The 16,788-nt window shown below is 44.4% G+C and overlaps 2 protein-coding genes across 5 annotated transcripts in view; one reads left to right on the top strand and one right to left on the bottom strand.

Annotated features, from left to right (window-relative positions):
- Nucleotides 1-3,595: 3,595 nt before the first annotated feature.
- CX3CR1 (C-X3-C motif chemokine receptor 1) overlaps nt 3,596-16,788 on the bottom strand; it is a 21,644-nt gene continuing 8,451 nt past the window's right edge. Inside the window, exons 1-2 of one of the 2 annotated variants that reach the window (XM_003207266.4) lie at nt 13,285-13,637; nt 3,596-5,177 (exon numbers count right to left, since the gene is read on the bottom strand). In XM_003207266.4, the coding sequence (XP_003207314.2) occupies nt 4,099-5,163 (1,065 nt within the window). In that variant the 5' untranslated portion in view covers nt 5,164-5,177; nt 13,285-13,637 and the 3' untranslated portion in view covers nt 3,596-4,098. Of the gene's footprint in view, nt 5,178-13,284; nt 13,638-16,788 lie in introns of those variants that run through there. The other variant, XM_085226527.1, reaches the window with a different exon arrangement.
- SLC25A38 (solute carrier family 25 member 38) overlaps nt 14,743-16,788 on the top strand; it is a 20,626-nt gene continuing 18,580 nt past the window's right edge. Inside the window, exon 1 of one of the 3 annotated variants that reach the window (XM_085226531.1) lies at nt 14,743-15,133. In XM_085226531.1, the coding sequence (XP_085082657.1) occupies nt 14,996-15,133 (138 nt within the window). In that variant the 5' untranslated portion in view covers nt 14,743-14,995. The remainder of the gene's footprint in view (nt 15,134-16,788) is intronic. The other 2 variants (XM_085226530.1, XM_085226533.1) reach the window with 2 other exon arrangements.

Below are 16,788 nucleotides of genomic sequence, written 5' to 3'. Positions count from 1 at the left end.
TTTCTCTGTGGAATGTAGCCCTTAAAGCTTCAGGGTACCCCAGAACCAGGACTTCAGACCCACTCCCAGCAAATTTTAAATCCAAGGGAATACGTGAACAGCATCTTTTTCTGATGTTGGTGCTGAAAAGTCCAGCTTTCACCCCTACGCAATTTCCCAGCTGAGTGTGATACTCTGACCAGTTGCATTCCCAAGGTTTTTGTACAAATTATAAAACCCAAGAGGTCGATGAAAAGAATTAGAAGCTGTCATGCTTTGCTTGAAAGTAAAGAAAATTTAGACGTGATTATAGGACTGCGATGTGATATTTGAAGGAGCAGGATTAGATTTTTTGATGACATAAAGTCCCTAAAACACAGCCTTCTACTGAACCCAGAGGATACCTGGCCTCTATTTTGCAAAGCCGATTTCTATTCAGTCAATAGATATTACAGGTGTGTGTATTTGCAAACTGTAACTTGCCAAGTCTAATTTTTATGTCATGCAGACCTTTGGCTTTTCAGAGAGCAGTGAACCTGGTGGGCATCATGTGTGTTACATCTGTAGACTGAGCCCCCTGACCAGATTGTGCTTCTTGGGAGGAACTGTGATCTCCTTTTTGGTGGATGGGAAACAGCTCCAGAATCTATTTTGACTTTTGGGACTCTACCATTACACATTTCCAAATGTATATTATTTTTCACCTAAAAATTGATGGAGGGAGAGAGGAACTGAGGTGATGAAATTCAACCAGGATCAATACAAGAAACACTTGGAAAAGTCTAGGCTGTAAAATAGCTGAGTGGTTAGAAAATACCATTTTCCTGCTTCAGAGGTTTTGATAGAGAAGTATTATCTCTGAGTAAAGGCTCCAGTGAACTGAAAGTCCAGTAGAGGGACACGAAGAGACATCAGAGGGCTTTCAGTCAGGCTCGAATGGTGGAAAGAATACCTTCAGGAGTGCAGTGTGCAAAATAAGCAGAAACCTGGGGAAGTGGTATGGTTCATGGAGGCTGTTTTTTAAGGGTCATTGCAACAAAACTCTTCCTGCTAACTGCAAACCAAGCAAAAATGATGATCTTGGTTTTTATCGTGTTTTCGAAGATTTACCACTTCTGCTCTGAGGAGGCGTCTCAATATTTCTGTGTAGCAGAGCCAGGAAACCCCCACAAAGCTTAAAAGCATTAAAATGTCATGCAAATGCTAAAAAAAGAGCAAAAAGACATTGTGCATAAACAGCAATTTCTATATAGTGACTTGGAAATAAACGGTGTAAAAATTGAGCAGAGAAAGATCTGGGTGTCCTGGTGGACAACAAGTTGGCTATGATCCTTTGTAGCCAAGAAGGCCAAAGGCATCCTGGAGTGCTTTAAAAAGAGTGTGGCCAGCATGTTAAAGGAAGTGATCCCCCCTCTCTCCTCTGCCCTGGTGAAGCCACAGCTGGAGTACTGTGTCCAGGTCTGGGCCCCTCAGTCCAAAAAAGACAGAGATCTGCTAGGAGGAGTCCAGCAGAGGACCACAGAGATGTTAATGGGCCTAGAGCATCTCCCATATGAGGAAAGGCTGAGTAACATGGGTCAGCCTGGGGAAAAGAAGGCAGAGGGGGGATCTGATTAATGTTTATAAATATCTTAAGGAAAGTGGGGGGCAAATGGATGAGGCCAGGCTCTTCTCAGTCGTATGTAGCAATAGGACAAGGAGCAATGGCCTAAAACTTGAACACAGAAAGTTCCATACAAACATGTAGAGGAACTTCTTTACGGTAAGGGTGACAGAGCGCTGGAACAGGTTGCCCAGAGAGGTTGTGTAGTCCCCTTCTATGGAGATACTGAAGACCTGCCTGGATGCCTACCTGTGTGACCTAACGGCCTTAACAGGGGGACTGGACTCAATGATCTCATGAGGCCCTTTCTATCCCCTGCCATTTCGTGATTCTGTGATATTATTCTGACAATCCTTACATGCCCTATATCTCATGGTGTAGCAAAGAAGACAGAAAAAAAGCAGGAGGAGCACATGCATTTTGCACAAGGTATCGTTCAGAGAGCCCAGCCTTGCCAAAGGTTTGACTCACAGCAGAAAGTCTGCTTTGCAGGGGGTGAGGGGCATGTTAGTGGGCATGGTGGTGATGTGTCAGTGGTTGGACTAGATGGTCTTTTCTCACCTTAGTGATTCTATGATGAACGTGCAAAGTGATGTGCTGTGAGGTGAATGCTGGGGATGTGCTGAGTTCCTGTGAAACCACTGAGGATGGACAGGAACATCTCCCGTTTCCCAGAAAGCTGGCCAGCCGCTGGGGCTTGAGCTTGTCATTCTGGTTCATAGTTAAAGCTGCTTTTTACTCTTTGCACTCAACAGCTTTCCATTTTCTGAAAAGCAAAGCAAAGACTGAACAACCCAAGTGAGATTGCAGTGCTCAGCCCTGCAATAAACCCTCTCCAGGCTGATTTCATGCAGACGACTTCTTGTTTGGTGTCAGAGCACCTTCCTCTTAATTCCTGCACATCTAAGCATTTCTTAAAATACCACTAGTAGGCAGGGAATCACTTGCTGGGGTGGGGGCAGGGGGAGTTTTCTTGCCTTCGCAGACTGAATTCTGAAAAATAATTTGATTCTAATTGATGCTCGCACTACTCTTATTAGCCAAGAGATCTGAAAGTTCATCTTTAGCTGAAATTTTAAAAATTAAGTGTGTATAATCTTTACACCTAACACAAGGTGCTTTATAGAAAGGCACTGTTACACTGTAGACTGTGCTGAAAGTTCAGCAGAAAAAAATTGATTGTTTACTATTTGCTGAATGAATGCCTATGGAAAATTGGTCAGTTACCGAATGGAGAAGCTCAGCTCCAAGCTTTCTCAGAAAAATGATTTTACTGAGGCCCAGAAAAAGCCTACTCCTCTCAATGATGCTCTTTTGTGTTAGTCAGGAAATGAGAGGGCTTCGTATTTGTTGGTTTCATCGATGTGTTAAAATGTGTCCCGTTGGCATGGATTTGTTTTGCAAGATTGACCTTTGATTTTTCTTTGTATGGTGATCTCAGCATCACAGATGGCAACAGGCCATTTCCCATTCCCATATCTCCTGCCCACAGACTCTAGAAAATCTCACCGGTGGCAGATAATGGCAGCAGCTTTCCAGGGAGGCCCGGGGAAGGCGCGTTCTCTTGTCTGATTGACATTTACCACCCTGACGTATTGTCATTGCATGGGTAAAAGACATATTTGGAGGCCAGAGAGCACATTTGGTATATAACATCCCACAGTTGGGTGTTTACAAGGTGGGGCAAGCAGAGCATGGGTGTGAAGCACATACCTACTCTGCAGTGCTCTGCACACCAAGCACAACGACCTCCAGCCTACACCCCAGTGCCAGTTGTCCCAACATTTCACCAACTTGGCAGGTACTCACTCTGCAGATCTCTTGAGGTTGTGCTACATGAAGTGCTTGCCAAATGATGACCAAAGAAATCAGGAGAGGTGCTGCTGGCGCAGATCAGCTCCTGGTTGGGTCCCAAGCTCTTCAGGACAGTCCTTGCTCCGGTTATTACATGTTGCTGAATGCCACTACATGGAACTAAATGTATATTCAGACAGAACTCTGTTTTTTAGGGTTTTATTAGTTATGAAAGCACAGGTAAAACAGTTTTTGCAATCAATAACTCCCCAAAATTTCTTCCACATGGATATAGTTCAATATATAGCAACAAAAATAGTCAGCTACTACTAATTAAAGGGATTATTTTCTTAAACAGGAGTTAAGGTCTATGTACATTTATACCACATACACATACAGACACAGAATTGAAAATGACAAAACTGTGTAACAGTGTCCCTATCCTAAATTTTTCTCCATTGCTGTTCTGGGCAGAGGATGCTACCTTTGCTTCTACTTTACCTCTCTCTTGATTCACTTCAGTGTTCAGCCTTGACATATTGTACTGCTTTTGTTTTTAAAATATTCACTACTTTAGAATATTTAATGCTTAACAAGAAGCACGTCAATAATTCAGTGCTGTCATAGGTCCTTCCCAGTGGGTAACATCAGCCTCTTGGCAGTACTAGACCTGCAGAAGGTATATCTACACAGATTTCCTTTTCCAAGGAGGCATTTTTGCTTCAGAGGAAGACAGTTCCATCCTGGTCACTGGTGTTGAGGGTAATGTTGCTGTTCACCATGCTTTCTGCATAGCTAGCTGAAGGGCGGACTTCATAATGATTGCAGGGTCCACAGAAGCACAGGCATGGGCAGTACTTGAAGCAGACACGGTGAAGATACTTCCTGAATTTTTCCCCAGCAAAGGCATAGATAAGAGGATTAAGGCAGCAGTGGCTGAACGCGATGGTTTCGGTCAGGTGCATTGCATAGTCCAGTGATTTAATTTGATTACAACTTAAAAACAACTCGTAGTGCCTTAAAGTCTCGAGAAAAATCAGTACATTGTATGGCGTCCAAAACAGAAAAAACACAATCACCACAACCAAGGTCAGTTTTATGGCTCGTGCTTTTTTCTGGTTTTTGCAGTACAGCAGGGTTTTGATGATCCCGCAGTAGCAATAGCATATGATGCAGACTGGGATGAAAAAACCAACGGTGTTCAGTTCCACATTGCAGAACACTGGCCAGATGTTCATCAGCACCTGGGGTAACACCGGGATGCAGTCATTTTCTAACATCTGGGAGAACACAAAATGTGGCACCGAAACCAGAAGTGCTGTTGCCCATACCCCACAGGTTATCAGAAAGCTGTGCTTCATCGTTCTGGATTTCAGGGAATACGTTGCCCGGACAATGGCCAAGTATCTGTCGATACTGATCACAGTGATAAAAAACATGCCCCCAAAGAATCCGATGTAATACAGTGAGGACACAACTTTGCAGGGGATGGTGCCCAGGGTCCATCCCCTCACCGTGTTGGATGCCCAGAAAGGGAGAGAGATCACAAAAAGAAGGTCCGAGACAGCCAAGTTCAGGAGATAAATGTCAGTAATGCTCTTTTTACTGCCTTCTTTCACGATGGCCAAAACCACCATTACGTTCCCTGCAAGGCCAAGAGCAAACACGGCGATATAAAACAATGGCAGAAATATTTTTCCAAATGCTTGGATGTCAGTTTCATCGCAGATGAGAGCAGTTTCATCGTAACTGTATTCGGTTGTTACTTCAGGCAGTACTTCTGTCATGCTGAATTTTCCGACTAGAGGCAACATGAAAAGGGAAAAGGGAAAAGAGAATAACATTAGAGAGAGATCCAGGATCCGGTGTGAAAGGCCTCACCAATGCTCACTTTGGGATTATGTCACTATTTGGGTTAGTGAGAGTTTTACCGCTGTAGCAGTGTGTATGGGAACCTCTGATTGACCACCTGAGGCGAGCACTGAGTCAGCCCTGGGAGCACAGGTGAAGGCAATTCTCCTGTGCTGCTGGAAGGGGTGGAGCCTGGCTACACCTCTCCTAGATCCACTTAAGACCTGACTACCAGTGGGGAAGGTCTTAAATTTTGGAGATCCCACCTCTTGGAGTCTTTTCAGGGAGCTCAGGACAAAGGTAAGCTTTCCATCCATTCTTCTTTAGCATGATAACATGTTTAGCTTAATTTTCTTGTATATTTCTTAATTATAAGATCTGTATATTCATTGATTATACATGTAATGGTAGATACTAAGATAAGTATGCTCTTTCTACATGTACTTCATTAAAAATTAGCTCCCTAGCACAAGAAAAAAGTGAGAATGTTAAAGGGTGCATGGGCAGCCGAGTAGCAGCAAAACAAGCAGTGCGGGTGGTCATTGCTGCGTGAGAAATGCAGGCTGTCTCCCACTTTGCTGGGCAGTGTTCAGCAGGAAGCAACATTCTAAATGGAACTACTAATGGATCAGCAGGAACCAAGCCTAACCCCAGGGTGGAAGTGTGGTAAGACAGCCAGCTTGGCCATGTGTGGGCAGATGCATGCTGATGTGGCAGGAGTAAAGACTGGGAGCGAAGCAAGTGGAATCCCAGCATAATGTCCATGTTCTCCTGACACAGTAACTTCTCCAGCCTGTTTGCAAAAAGCCTTGCATGGTTAAGCATGAAGTAAAAATGCCCGAAGGTGTGAGACAGCCCTTGCCTAAGAAGTTTCATATGATGCAGTAGTAACTACAACAAGCCCCTACGGCTGGTTGATCTGACTATACTGATATTTTCTCCAAATGTCTCAGTGCTAGAGTGCCATTTGTGGTGTGGCCCATCAAGTTCTGCCCTCTCATTTTGTAGTCATTACTCAAAGGGTGCCGGCTGGCAACATGAAGTCTCTGTTTTAAAACACCTTATTCTTTGCTGTCCCTCAGGCACCTAAATGAGAAGTGCCAGCAGTCATTAGCAAACAGTCTCTGTGGTTTGGCACAGGAAAAGCGGGCAGGCAGAAGGGCTGTCTCAGCACGGGCGCTGTGGGGCACCGGCAGAGGGCTGGGCTGTGTGCAGCCTGCAGGAGCACCCACAACTGCACGGCATCTGGGACTGAGCCCTCTGCCTGCTGCCCAGGTTGGTTCTCCAAAGGCAACGTGCGGAATTCATGGCAAACAATGAGGAATCAAGGCTTTAATTTTCTACTGGTGATAAAACTAATTGGAACTGTCTGCGGAGATGGGGGAGGTGTTGCCTATCTCTTCCTGTGTCTGCCCAGTTACTGCTTTATCTACTCTGCTAAGGGGTACAGGAACAAGCAGCAGATGTGGTATATAATCATAGAATCATGGAATTATAGAACCACCAAGGCAGGAAAAGACCTACGAAATTATCCAGTCCAACCATCCACATATCACCTGTAGTTGTCATTAAACCATGGCCCTCAACACAATGTCAAAATGTTCCTTGAACACCTCCAAGGTCAGTGACTCCACCACCTCCCTGGGTGGTGCTTTTCCATGCTGACCTTTTCTTTCATCTCTTCAGAGACTAAATGTCTGCAGCAGGTCTCTTTAAAATGGGAAGACGTGTCAGTGGTGCACCAAGGACTCTTGTGCTGCATATGAGTCACTAAGAGCCCACCTGACTCCTTGCAACCCCTCTGCACTGTCCCACAGCATCCTTCTTGCTTGCGGCTGGCTCTTCACTGATGCTATCTAAATGGAGGAGGCTGTGCACGGGGTTTGATCAACCTTGGCAAGAGATGAATTGAGGATTCAAGGTCCCATCCTGTCCTGACACACAGAAGTGAGAGTCAGTTGATAGCTCTCATATCCCCTCAGCATCCCTGCTATCCATGCACCCAAAGAGAACTGTTTGGTGGTGCTGGTGTGTGAACTTCAAGTGGAAAGAGGGAGTTCACGCTGTGTTGCTGTCTCCTCTCTGAGGGCCCCCGCTCGTGCTTGTGGTTCCCATGCTTGCTGCCTCAATTCATGCCTAGAAAGGCAGCTTGTTCCTCTGGAAGGTTTCTGTGCAAGCCAGTGCATGTCAGTATATCGTGCTGGGCGCAGGAAAGGTCTCATACTTGTCAAGAAATGCAGTTTCTGCCATGGGATAAGCCTAAGCCCTCATGGTCTTCTCTTACTGTTAGTCATCCTGCATAGGTACTGTGGTCAGATCTTTTTGAATATTTAGCTTCTCTGACACCACTTTGTTCAGTTTAAGCTGATATTACCCAACAGATGGTCTGCAACCAACCAAAAGCCTCACAAGAAACAACTCATATGTCAGATGTGCATAATGCAATGAAATTTGATTGTGTTCTGGATTGAGAAGCAGAATATGGCCGCTTGCATCCTTTCCAGCCAGGTGTTGACTGCCAGTCTTGCAGAACCCACCCCACGCACTGACAGTCTTCTCACTGTCTGACTCAACACAAATTACTCTCTTGGGCTTACAATAAATGTTAAAATAAGGGAAAAGTTAACTGAAGACTGCAGAGCATACTGAGTAAGAACGATGTGGCTGCAATCTATCTCTGCCAAGCGTTTTCCCTTGCTGAATACAGGAAATAGTAGATTCACTTCTGCTTCTCATGGAGCTGTTCAACTGCTTTTCTCTCTCCAGATTTACGCACAGCTTTGGGCCCTACTCCTCACAAACACTTCTGCTTTTAAATATCTTTATAGCTGTCTAAAAGACAATACTTGGCAGGATGTAAACCCTGTTTCTCAACCCAGATATTCCCAGCCAATTTCTGTTGTGCATTGTATACAATATATAGGGAAGTGAAATTGTGAGAGATTCATCAAACTCCCCTAAGCAACAGATGTTGCATTTCAACCTTCAAACAGCCTTGACATTGGACTGAGTGACACAAGAGCCAAATCCTGCCTGCACATCTGATCCATCTTGTTATCAGCCAGATGTCAGTCTACAAGCTCTACTGTCAAGAAGCCAGATCTGCTAGCTCTTTGGTTTTCCACTGTGCCTCTGCTGTGGCTGAAAGAAGTGAAGTTAAGAAATAACCCAAAGCAGACCTCTAACAAAGAGTCACGCTACAAATTTGCACAATAAGCTGATGAAGTATTCAAGATTTTCACGCCTTATTCAGCACTTCAGGGTGAGGTTGACTTGACTTGCTTTTCCCATGTGGACAGGGCATGCTCTTGGCCTCAGCACCTGAGCTGCACTGCAGTGATTCAGCCTGGTCCTGGCCTAGAGAAGCTGATAGGCTTTGTGGGGATCCCTGTGAAACCCAGTCAGCGCATTTGCCTTTCTTGCGTCTTGATATGAGCTGCCACCACCCTACCCGAATATAAACATAGTTGCTTTTGTACTGTTGTAGCTACACCCATCAGCTTCACACCTGCTGGTGAGTCTTGACAAGACAGTGGGCATGTCCTCCAAATGAAGTGACCTAACTACTGGTGGCCCTTCTAGCACACACCACAAAAGTTTAACGGAATTAACTGGGACTGGCTGGAATTGAGCAGGAGGGAAGCTGGTTGAAAGCCTTCCTAGCACTCTAGGTGAAACTCTGGTACCACTCTGCTTGTTGTCATCAGGATGCTGCAGATACTGCTAATGGCAGTTTGGATGGTGCCTAAAACAAAACTGAGATGTGAGAGTAACGCACTAACCGGTGATAGTGCCCGGTTTCTAGTCTTATACCCAACTGGTTGGTGCAATTGTTGTGGTTCAGCTTTCAAAGCTGGGTGGCTCCGTCCTTAGGGGACGCTGTCTAGAGTTACTTGGTAACATGTTAGTTAGCCACGGTCTGAAGCAGACCCAGTCCAGCAAGTGCAGTTACTTTAAACTGAGTCTATCGTTCAGCCCCGAAATGGGGACTCTTTCTACAAGTTCTGGAAGGAGATGAGAATCCCAATACTTAAAAGCAGGAGGCAAGATAAGACAGTTCATACAAGCTGATGCCAAGATAAAATTTAAACAGTAAAAAGGGAGAGTGCAGTTAATGCCACTTCATGTGGTTTTATAGCAAAAAAACCCAACAACTACTACTTTGATTTGGTCATCTGATAACCAAGTTGAGAATAGATGCTGTGCAGGAGATTTGCAGCTTTGGATTTCACAGCCTGCTGTTGTGACTGACACTCTCCAGCCCAAGGCAACACAAATCTTATATAGCAGTATGATTGGATTTGGACTGATGAGCTGTCAAATTAAAAAAAAAAAAAAAAAAAGGTTTCAGTGAAAGAATCCTTACCAAACTGGATATATTGTTTGTAAAAGCTTTGTAAGAGCCATGAATTCAAATCCAAAAACTCTTCAGTATTACCATCAGCGGAGTGAAAGCAGATTGGGAATCAGATCCAGTAGGGTGATAGGCAACTAGATGATTGGGCAGCAGTTCAGCCAGCTCTGAGTAATCTGGGGTTTCTGGGATGATTCACCCTCACGTTTATTGTAGCCAACGTTACATGCTGCAGAGATGAACACCACAAACCATGCCTGGAGCACAGGGTCTATCCACCGGGCAACCGTGAAGCCAGTGGGCAGACATTGAAACTGAGCACCCGGCTGGATGTTTCAGTACAAAAAGCTGATGCAATCTTTGGGTGTTACAACTGTACTACGTGAGAAGAAACACAGGAGGGAAAATTTTATTGCTGTAGAGCTCACTACTGCGGCTGCAGGCATGCTTCATGTGTGCAAACTCATAAGAAGTGGAGAAAGTAGAGGAGAGCAAGCAAACCACTGGGATTCTGTCAGGTGCACCCTTGCTCTCTGCTCCCACAGTCCTTCTCTGATGACTTCAAGGTGACTTTCCTTGGATTTATTTTTTCTTCTGTGATTTATTATCAGATCCTTTGGACCATTTCTGTGGCCAGGCAGAGTTCTGTAAGCTTATTTATTGCTTATCAGTTTGAGTGCTTTAATTTATGGAGGCTCCCCTCAAGGGTCTGAGGATAAGGTTTTCAAAAGCAAGTAGTGCTCAGGGCCACTTCATTCTTAGGTTTTCCAACTCAATGTGAAGATCAAGGTGAAGAGGAAGAACACTGAGTGCTTTCCAAAAATCAGGACATTTAAGGTACAAAATAAAAGACTTAGAAATGGAAGATGATCAAACTTCAGATTAAGATAAACCTGAAAATTGCAGAGGCTTATAGCCCCTTAACAAAGACATTTAGGTCAAAAAGATTTAAAAAGAAGCCCCTTCCCTGAACCAGTTCTATGGTTTTTACATCACCATCACAAATTAAGTTAGAAGCAGTAGATTCTATAACTTAAATTCAAACCAATAGCTGGAGATGAGCAGCATGTAAATCCAGAAATTTAAACCAATACTTCTGGATAAAAGGAATGTACTTGAAAAATTTGGGCTTGGGTTATGGAGGACAGGAGGGGATAGCATTGAGTCCAGGATCTTTGTCACTGTAACCTAAGGCTTTATAAAGCAACTGGAAAATGCTTAACCTGGAGATAACTGCAAGGCAGCAAGGAACCAAGGCACAACTTTCAGCTTAGCCATTGCATCAGAATTAGCTGTACTCTGATTTTATAAAGCAAACAATAAAACAGAAACATGGAACTATTCCTGTTTACCAATGGGGAAGGCTTCACCACCTGTGCTGCAGAGCAAACACAAAGGTCTTATTTCGACCAAGAGCCGGAGATGCTCATACCCTGGTCCCACCCAGATGCTGCTCGTGCTAACTTCCTGGCAAGGGGACTGAGCCTCGGTGCCAGGACCTTGTGCCTCCAGCCACATCCCACTGCTTGCACCAGGCTCTGTGTGGTTTCTGGGGCCGTGGCAGCTCGCCCCTGCGGTTGTTGCTGTATTTATAATGAAAGCTGAGGCTTTTAACACTTCAAGCTCCCTCTCTCAAAGTCCCCCAGAGGCTGTGGCCATGCAGGAAATATGGTGCCCATGTGCCAAGGGTCCCACCTGCTCCCAACATCTTGCTCTTCATATTTTCTCAAGGCCATTCTGAGGGTCTTCTGGTCATGCTGTATCCTCAGGGAGCTCTTTAAACGCTGAGATGTTTTGCTGAAGCATATTAGTTGTTGTTGCTGTTACCCTTTAGGCAACAGTAGAAATGAGCATGGTCTTGATGGAGCGGGATATGGGCTCAACTTTCATGACATGACCTGTAAGGACTCTTGAGCAACTGAAGTTGCAGATAACCACATCAAAGCATTTTACTGAGATGCTGTCCCTATTCGAGTGATTCTTCTGAATGGGAGCTAAGCATTAGGGTACTTCCAAGAACCTCACAAGGCACCAGTCCGAGCCCTTGGCAGTCCAACTACTTTAGAAACGTGGCTCTAAGAAGCTCAGAGCCCTACATATCATTTTCAGAAATGACTTAGGAGAGTATGACCTGACTCCTATATCTCCCATGGATCTTACAACTGAGGTTCAAAAACCACTGAAAAATGGTTCTGAATTTTTCCCCCATGCCTCTTAAGGTCATGGCTTTGAGGTCCTGATGCTGATGAACAGACCACTGACACAGATGCTGGGGTCCTCTGCAAAAGCTCTGCGTGCTGAGCAGGCTTCCAGGCTGTGTACAGTTCCAGGGCCCTGCCAAAGGACAGTATGTGAACTGTGGGCTGGAAGAACCATGGGGCTTTGTCCTCTAATTTTTACATGCATATCTGTGCGTTCTGCCCTTTTTTTCTCTGATCTGCTCTTCCTCAATATTTCTTTTTCTCAGGCCTTCTCTACTTGTGTGGCATTCAGATTTTCTTTGTATTTTCTGTGGGAGGGACTGTGGAAAGAGACAGTTGTTTGCAGCAGCATGCACTGTTTGTGCCTTGTTTGTAGTTACTGCTGGCACCATCCTCCCATCACCTTTATTGTTGTGCTTATGTATTTCCTGTCCCATTTTTGTTATTAATAAAATCTTTTAATCGTGACATCTTCGAGAAACCCAAGAAATGTGAGATCTGTTAAATTATCCTCTCCACTGTGCTTTTAGAGGTTAGCACACATTACCCTATGACAATGTCCTCATGAATATTTTCCTGTCAAGACCACGCTATCCTCTAGCAGACCTCCCAGCTCACTGCATGTTCTTGCATCCCCTTTTCCCAAATTTAGGTTTATTTATCCCCCTTTTTCTGCACTGCCCAAACTTTCAGAACTCATTGCAGTCGCTTTCCTTCTTTCATCCTGTCGCCCAGTTCATTGCCCTGCACCCAGGCTTTGCCCCAGCAGAATAGATGTCGGGAGCAGCTGTTTCTGCATCTGTATTTATATCACACGAGTACTTAATTGGCTGCTGCAACCAACTCTACTACACGAATGTCTCACCAAAACTGATTGTGTAACACTCTTCCCATGGAAGGCTGAGTCACATAGAAATTAAATAATGTGGTCATACAGAAACTTGATTTCTCAAATTTTTGGATTTCTGTCATTACCTTGCCAGTCTGCCCACTTTCTATCATCTCTAGCAAAATCCTGTATTGGGCTGTTTTTCACTGTCACTGATGATTCTGCTGTTGGTTCAGGGGCCAAAGCCAAAAGCGAGCAATGCTGGTGAGTGTAATGGTTGAAAATCCCTGCAGGCTTCCAATAAAGTGCACTTAATGAAGTAGAAGGGCTTTATCCTCCTGGTCCGTCCTTGTGTGTTGATGCTGCACACTGTTCATCTCTCAGTGTTTTGCTTTAACCTTGAGGGATTCTAGCAGGGTGAATGTTTCTTTTACCACAAGATGCCACAAAAAATCAGCCACCAAGTAAAGTGCCTCTGCCCTGATTTGCTTTGACTGGTAAAATGTTCTCCTTTCTGCCTTCCCAGCTTGTAAATATTGCCCCATCATCTTAATCCAAAGTAAATCTCACTTAGATTCCCAGAGTTAAGCAGTGAGGAGATTCCCTAAGTTCGTGAGACGCCACTTGTCATCCTGACCTGTCAAATTATAGGTGAAATATAATTGTCTCTTACCTTAATTTGTAGTTGACTTGAAAACCAGTGTTTTCTTCAGGCTGAACCTGATTGTTTTCAAATGTATATTTCCTCTTCTCTAGCATATATGCCTGCCCTATGAAACCTGAACTTTGGCAGAGCAGCTTCCTGGGCTGAGCTTCAGAGCTGAGCTGAGTATTGATGTGCTCAGCTGTGGTCCCGCTGTCGTGTTGTGAAATATTGAGGCAGGACACAGCTAGTCCGTGGGGCTGAAGTGCATGCAGAAGCACTGCAGAGGAGACAAGAAATCCTTTGGGATCTTCACGCCTTCCTCCTAGTGCACAGTGCTGAGGGTGACTCTTCCAAATGCTGACCCTCTCTGTGAGAACAGTTGGGACTAAGGGGATAGAATGGACCGAACCTCTCAATTGGGGATGGTCTCAGATGCCAGGGGCTGGGGGAGTGTGGGCAGCATGGTGGTAACTTTTCTCCAGTGATGTTCACAGCTTGCTGTGACACCTCCATACCACCACCAGGGTGAAGCCACCAGCTTTAGGACCCAGAGGAGCAGGGAAAGGAAAAGGGCTAGAAATTGCCTGCAAAATAATTTTAACTGCGTTGGTGTTCTTTCTTCTTCTGCAGCCAGTAGATCTGGAGTAATGTTTAGAGCCGTGAGACTACCATTATGCTCACAATACGTTGTGCTGCTCAAAGCTGGTTTCTCCACACACACTGAAAGTAGAAGCTCTGACTGCCAAAATCACAAACTTTCAGCTTTCAGAAAGATGATTTCTAATATATAGCATTAAGGAAACCTCACTGTGAGAACTGCCTGATTGAGAAAGATGAATTAATCTTCCTTGATACCAACAATGCTTTGAAGTTATTCCTGCAGCACTACAAATGTGTCAAAAGGGATACCCACAAAGTTGTAACTGCAGGGCTTCGAAGAGAAACTAAGTCATGCAGACTTACACACTTCCTAACAGATCCCCCCGGGGAGCAGAAAAGACTTTTTGTTGTACTCTGATGTCTGTGATAAGCCTAGATAAGAGTGTTACTCATTATCATAGCATGCATTTTCAGTGTAACTTGAATACACATGAAATGAATGCTGCCTAAAAGACAACTGCGCATCAAGAAATATCTTTCTGTTGTCTGCCTCATTTCATGCACTGATGCTTGGGACACAGCTCAGGGATAAGAAAAGCTGAGAAAGCTGTTGGAAAAACTTTCATCCTTTTCACACACAAGAGGGAAAAGCACTTTTTGTTTCTCCAAGCTAAGAAGAAAGGCCGCTGAAGCAAAGCCCAGCAGAGGGAGCCTCATCTTCTCCTGTCACTTGACGTGGCAGCTTTCCAGCCTACCAGTAGGAGATGCAGTTGTTCTTCGTTGCAAATCTGGAGAGGCAAAAATTAAAAGAGATGGAGAAAAGCTACATCTAAGTGTGGAAATGTCTTAGCTGAAGGGCTAGAGAAGGGAAGAGCCACAAAAAGCTGGCACACTTGCACACAGAGCTGGCACACTTTGTGCAAGCAAAAAGAACCTCTCTCCTGAAACCTGCTCTGACAGCCGTACCCTGATCTGTTGGTCTGCAAAGACTTGCACAGCCCCTGGCTTGAGTGGGTGCTGTGTTGAGAGATCAGCACTAAATGGGTATCTCACCTCAGATGGTGATTCATTTCATTTTTCTGAACCAGCCTCCACAGCAAGCAGTTGGGAAGCCCAGCATCAATGTTCAGGTTGAAGAATGAGTCAGACTGTGTCTATTCCTCCATGGCACCAGGCTTCAGAGGGGGCTGCTGGGCCTCTGAAATCGAGAGGAGCCTGGGCGTGCTGTGCTGGTATCAGTGCTGGATTACTGGGGGTGCTGCATGGAAATAGAGAGGTGAGTGGAGACCCACAGCTCTGCTTTGTTTCTTGTTCTGTTTCAGACCCTGCTTGGCACATCTGAGTTACCACAGTTACCATAGTTACCACAGTTTACGTGGTGCAGGTTGTGCCTTACATATTTCACAAAATATCTAGATGGTAGAAAAATGCCTTCTGGTCTTCAGTTCTCAACTACTGCATTTTTCTCTTGCTGTCTACCAGACCTTTCCAGGCCTATTAACCTACTTGTACACAGATTTCTTTACTCGCATGTAACAGTATGCTCCCTAGTTTTCATTTTTGGGTGTTTTATTTCCTTCGTATTTTCACTGAGTTCACCCTCGGTCTTCTTTAATATTTTCCACATGTCACCATTGCTGAAGCTGCTGTCAGTTCCTAATTTACAGCTCAGCTTTATTTAACAAATTCACTAGGATAATTAAAAAAAAAAAAAAAAAAAAAGCTTTTTTTTTCTTTAATTGGGAATGACCTGCATCTTCAGCTTCAGTCTCTGGCAGAGAAGAAGTGAAGTTATCGAAGCACAGTTATAGCTTTGGATTTTTTGTTGTTGTTGTTTGGGTTGTTATTCTTTCAGGAAAAAAAAATCCAAATCATCTTACTCGAGCAGTAAGATCCTGTGTCTGTGTGCAGTTAGAGACTTGTCATGTTTTCAGTCAAAAAAACCTCCTTACTTCCCAGCACTTTAACCTTAAGCATCTCTTTACTGATGACAACAGTTTCCACTGTGATCCCACCGACTCATCTTAAACTGGTCACTTTCAACCAGTTGCAGAGTTTCTGTGGAAAGCTGAGGGCTGAGGAGGTGCTGGCTTTGCTCTCCTCAGAAGAAATGTGAGGGAAATGTTTGGCTTCCTCTTCATCAGAAGATATTAGTGAATCCTTTTCTTTATCCATGTTGCAGCAGCATCCCTAATTGCTCCTTGTTCTTGTCCCAGAGAATGAGGAGAAGGGGAGCCTGAGGACTCAACCAGCTTCTCTGGCTCAGAAACAGAATACCTTTCTGATTCAGGCGGTTCAATTTTAATTTTTATTGTCTCAGTTTAACAGAAATTCTCACAGACACATTTCTGTGATGAGCCATCTTCGTCCTGGCAGTCAGCAAGTGAAATCCAGTGGAACTGTCAGGGGGTTTTGTTGGGCAGTGCTCAAATGTCACCATGATGCCCATGTGTCATCACAGTGACATCACTGTGTGGTGCCTGACTAGTTGGAGCAGCCAGAGTAGGTGTCACTGACCAGCACTTGTTGGTTCTGCATAGAGCCACAGGTGTTTGAACTTGAGTCTGGACAAAGAGAGAGCTGTATTTAAAGGGGATCACTCCTCACCAGGACCTTGCTTTCCTTTTTTGGTTCCAACACTTTCATTAGATATTTTAGAAATTCAGAAAGCAAGCACACAAACCAAAGAGAGGTTGCACATCTCCTATTTATGCCATCAGTAAAATGCACTTAGTGTCTTTTTCTAGTTGGATCTACGAGCAGCCTCTAGGACACTGCTGACATTGCAAAACAAAGATTTAATTTGATATTTCACTGTTAAACGAATGAATGAATGAATGGATGACTAGAAGGACACGACAACCGAATTGGTTTATTATTCAAATATTTTATTTCCAGTACCATTAAATAAATAAATAGATAACTAGATAA

This window comes from Meleagris gallopavo, chromosome 6 (assembly GCF_905368555.1).
Source record: "Meleagris gallopavo chromosome 6, MGAL_WU_HG_1.1, whole genome shotgun sequence".
Taxonomy (NCBI): domain Eukaryota; kingdom Metazoa; phylum Chordata; class Aves; order Galliformes; family Phasianidae; genus Meleagris; species Meleagris gallopavo.
Note: the sequence above shows the minus strand (reverse complement) of the source record. Positions and strands in the feature narration are given on the sequence as shown.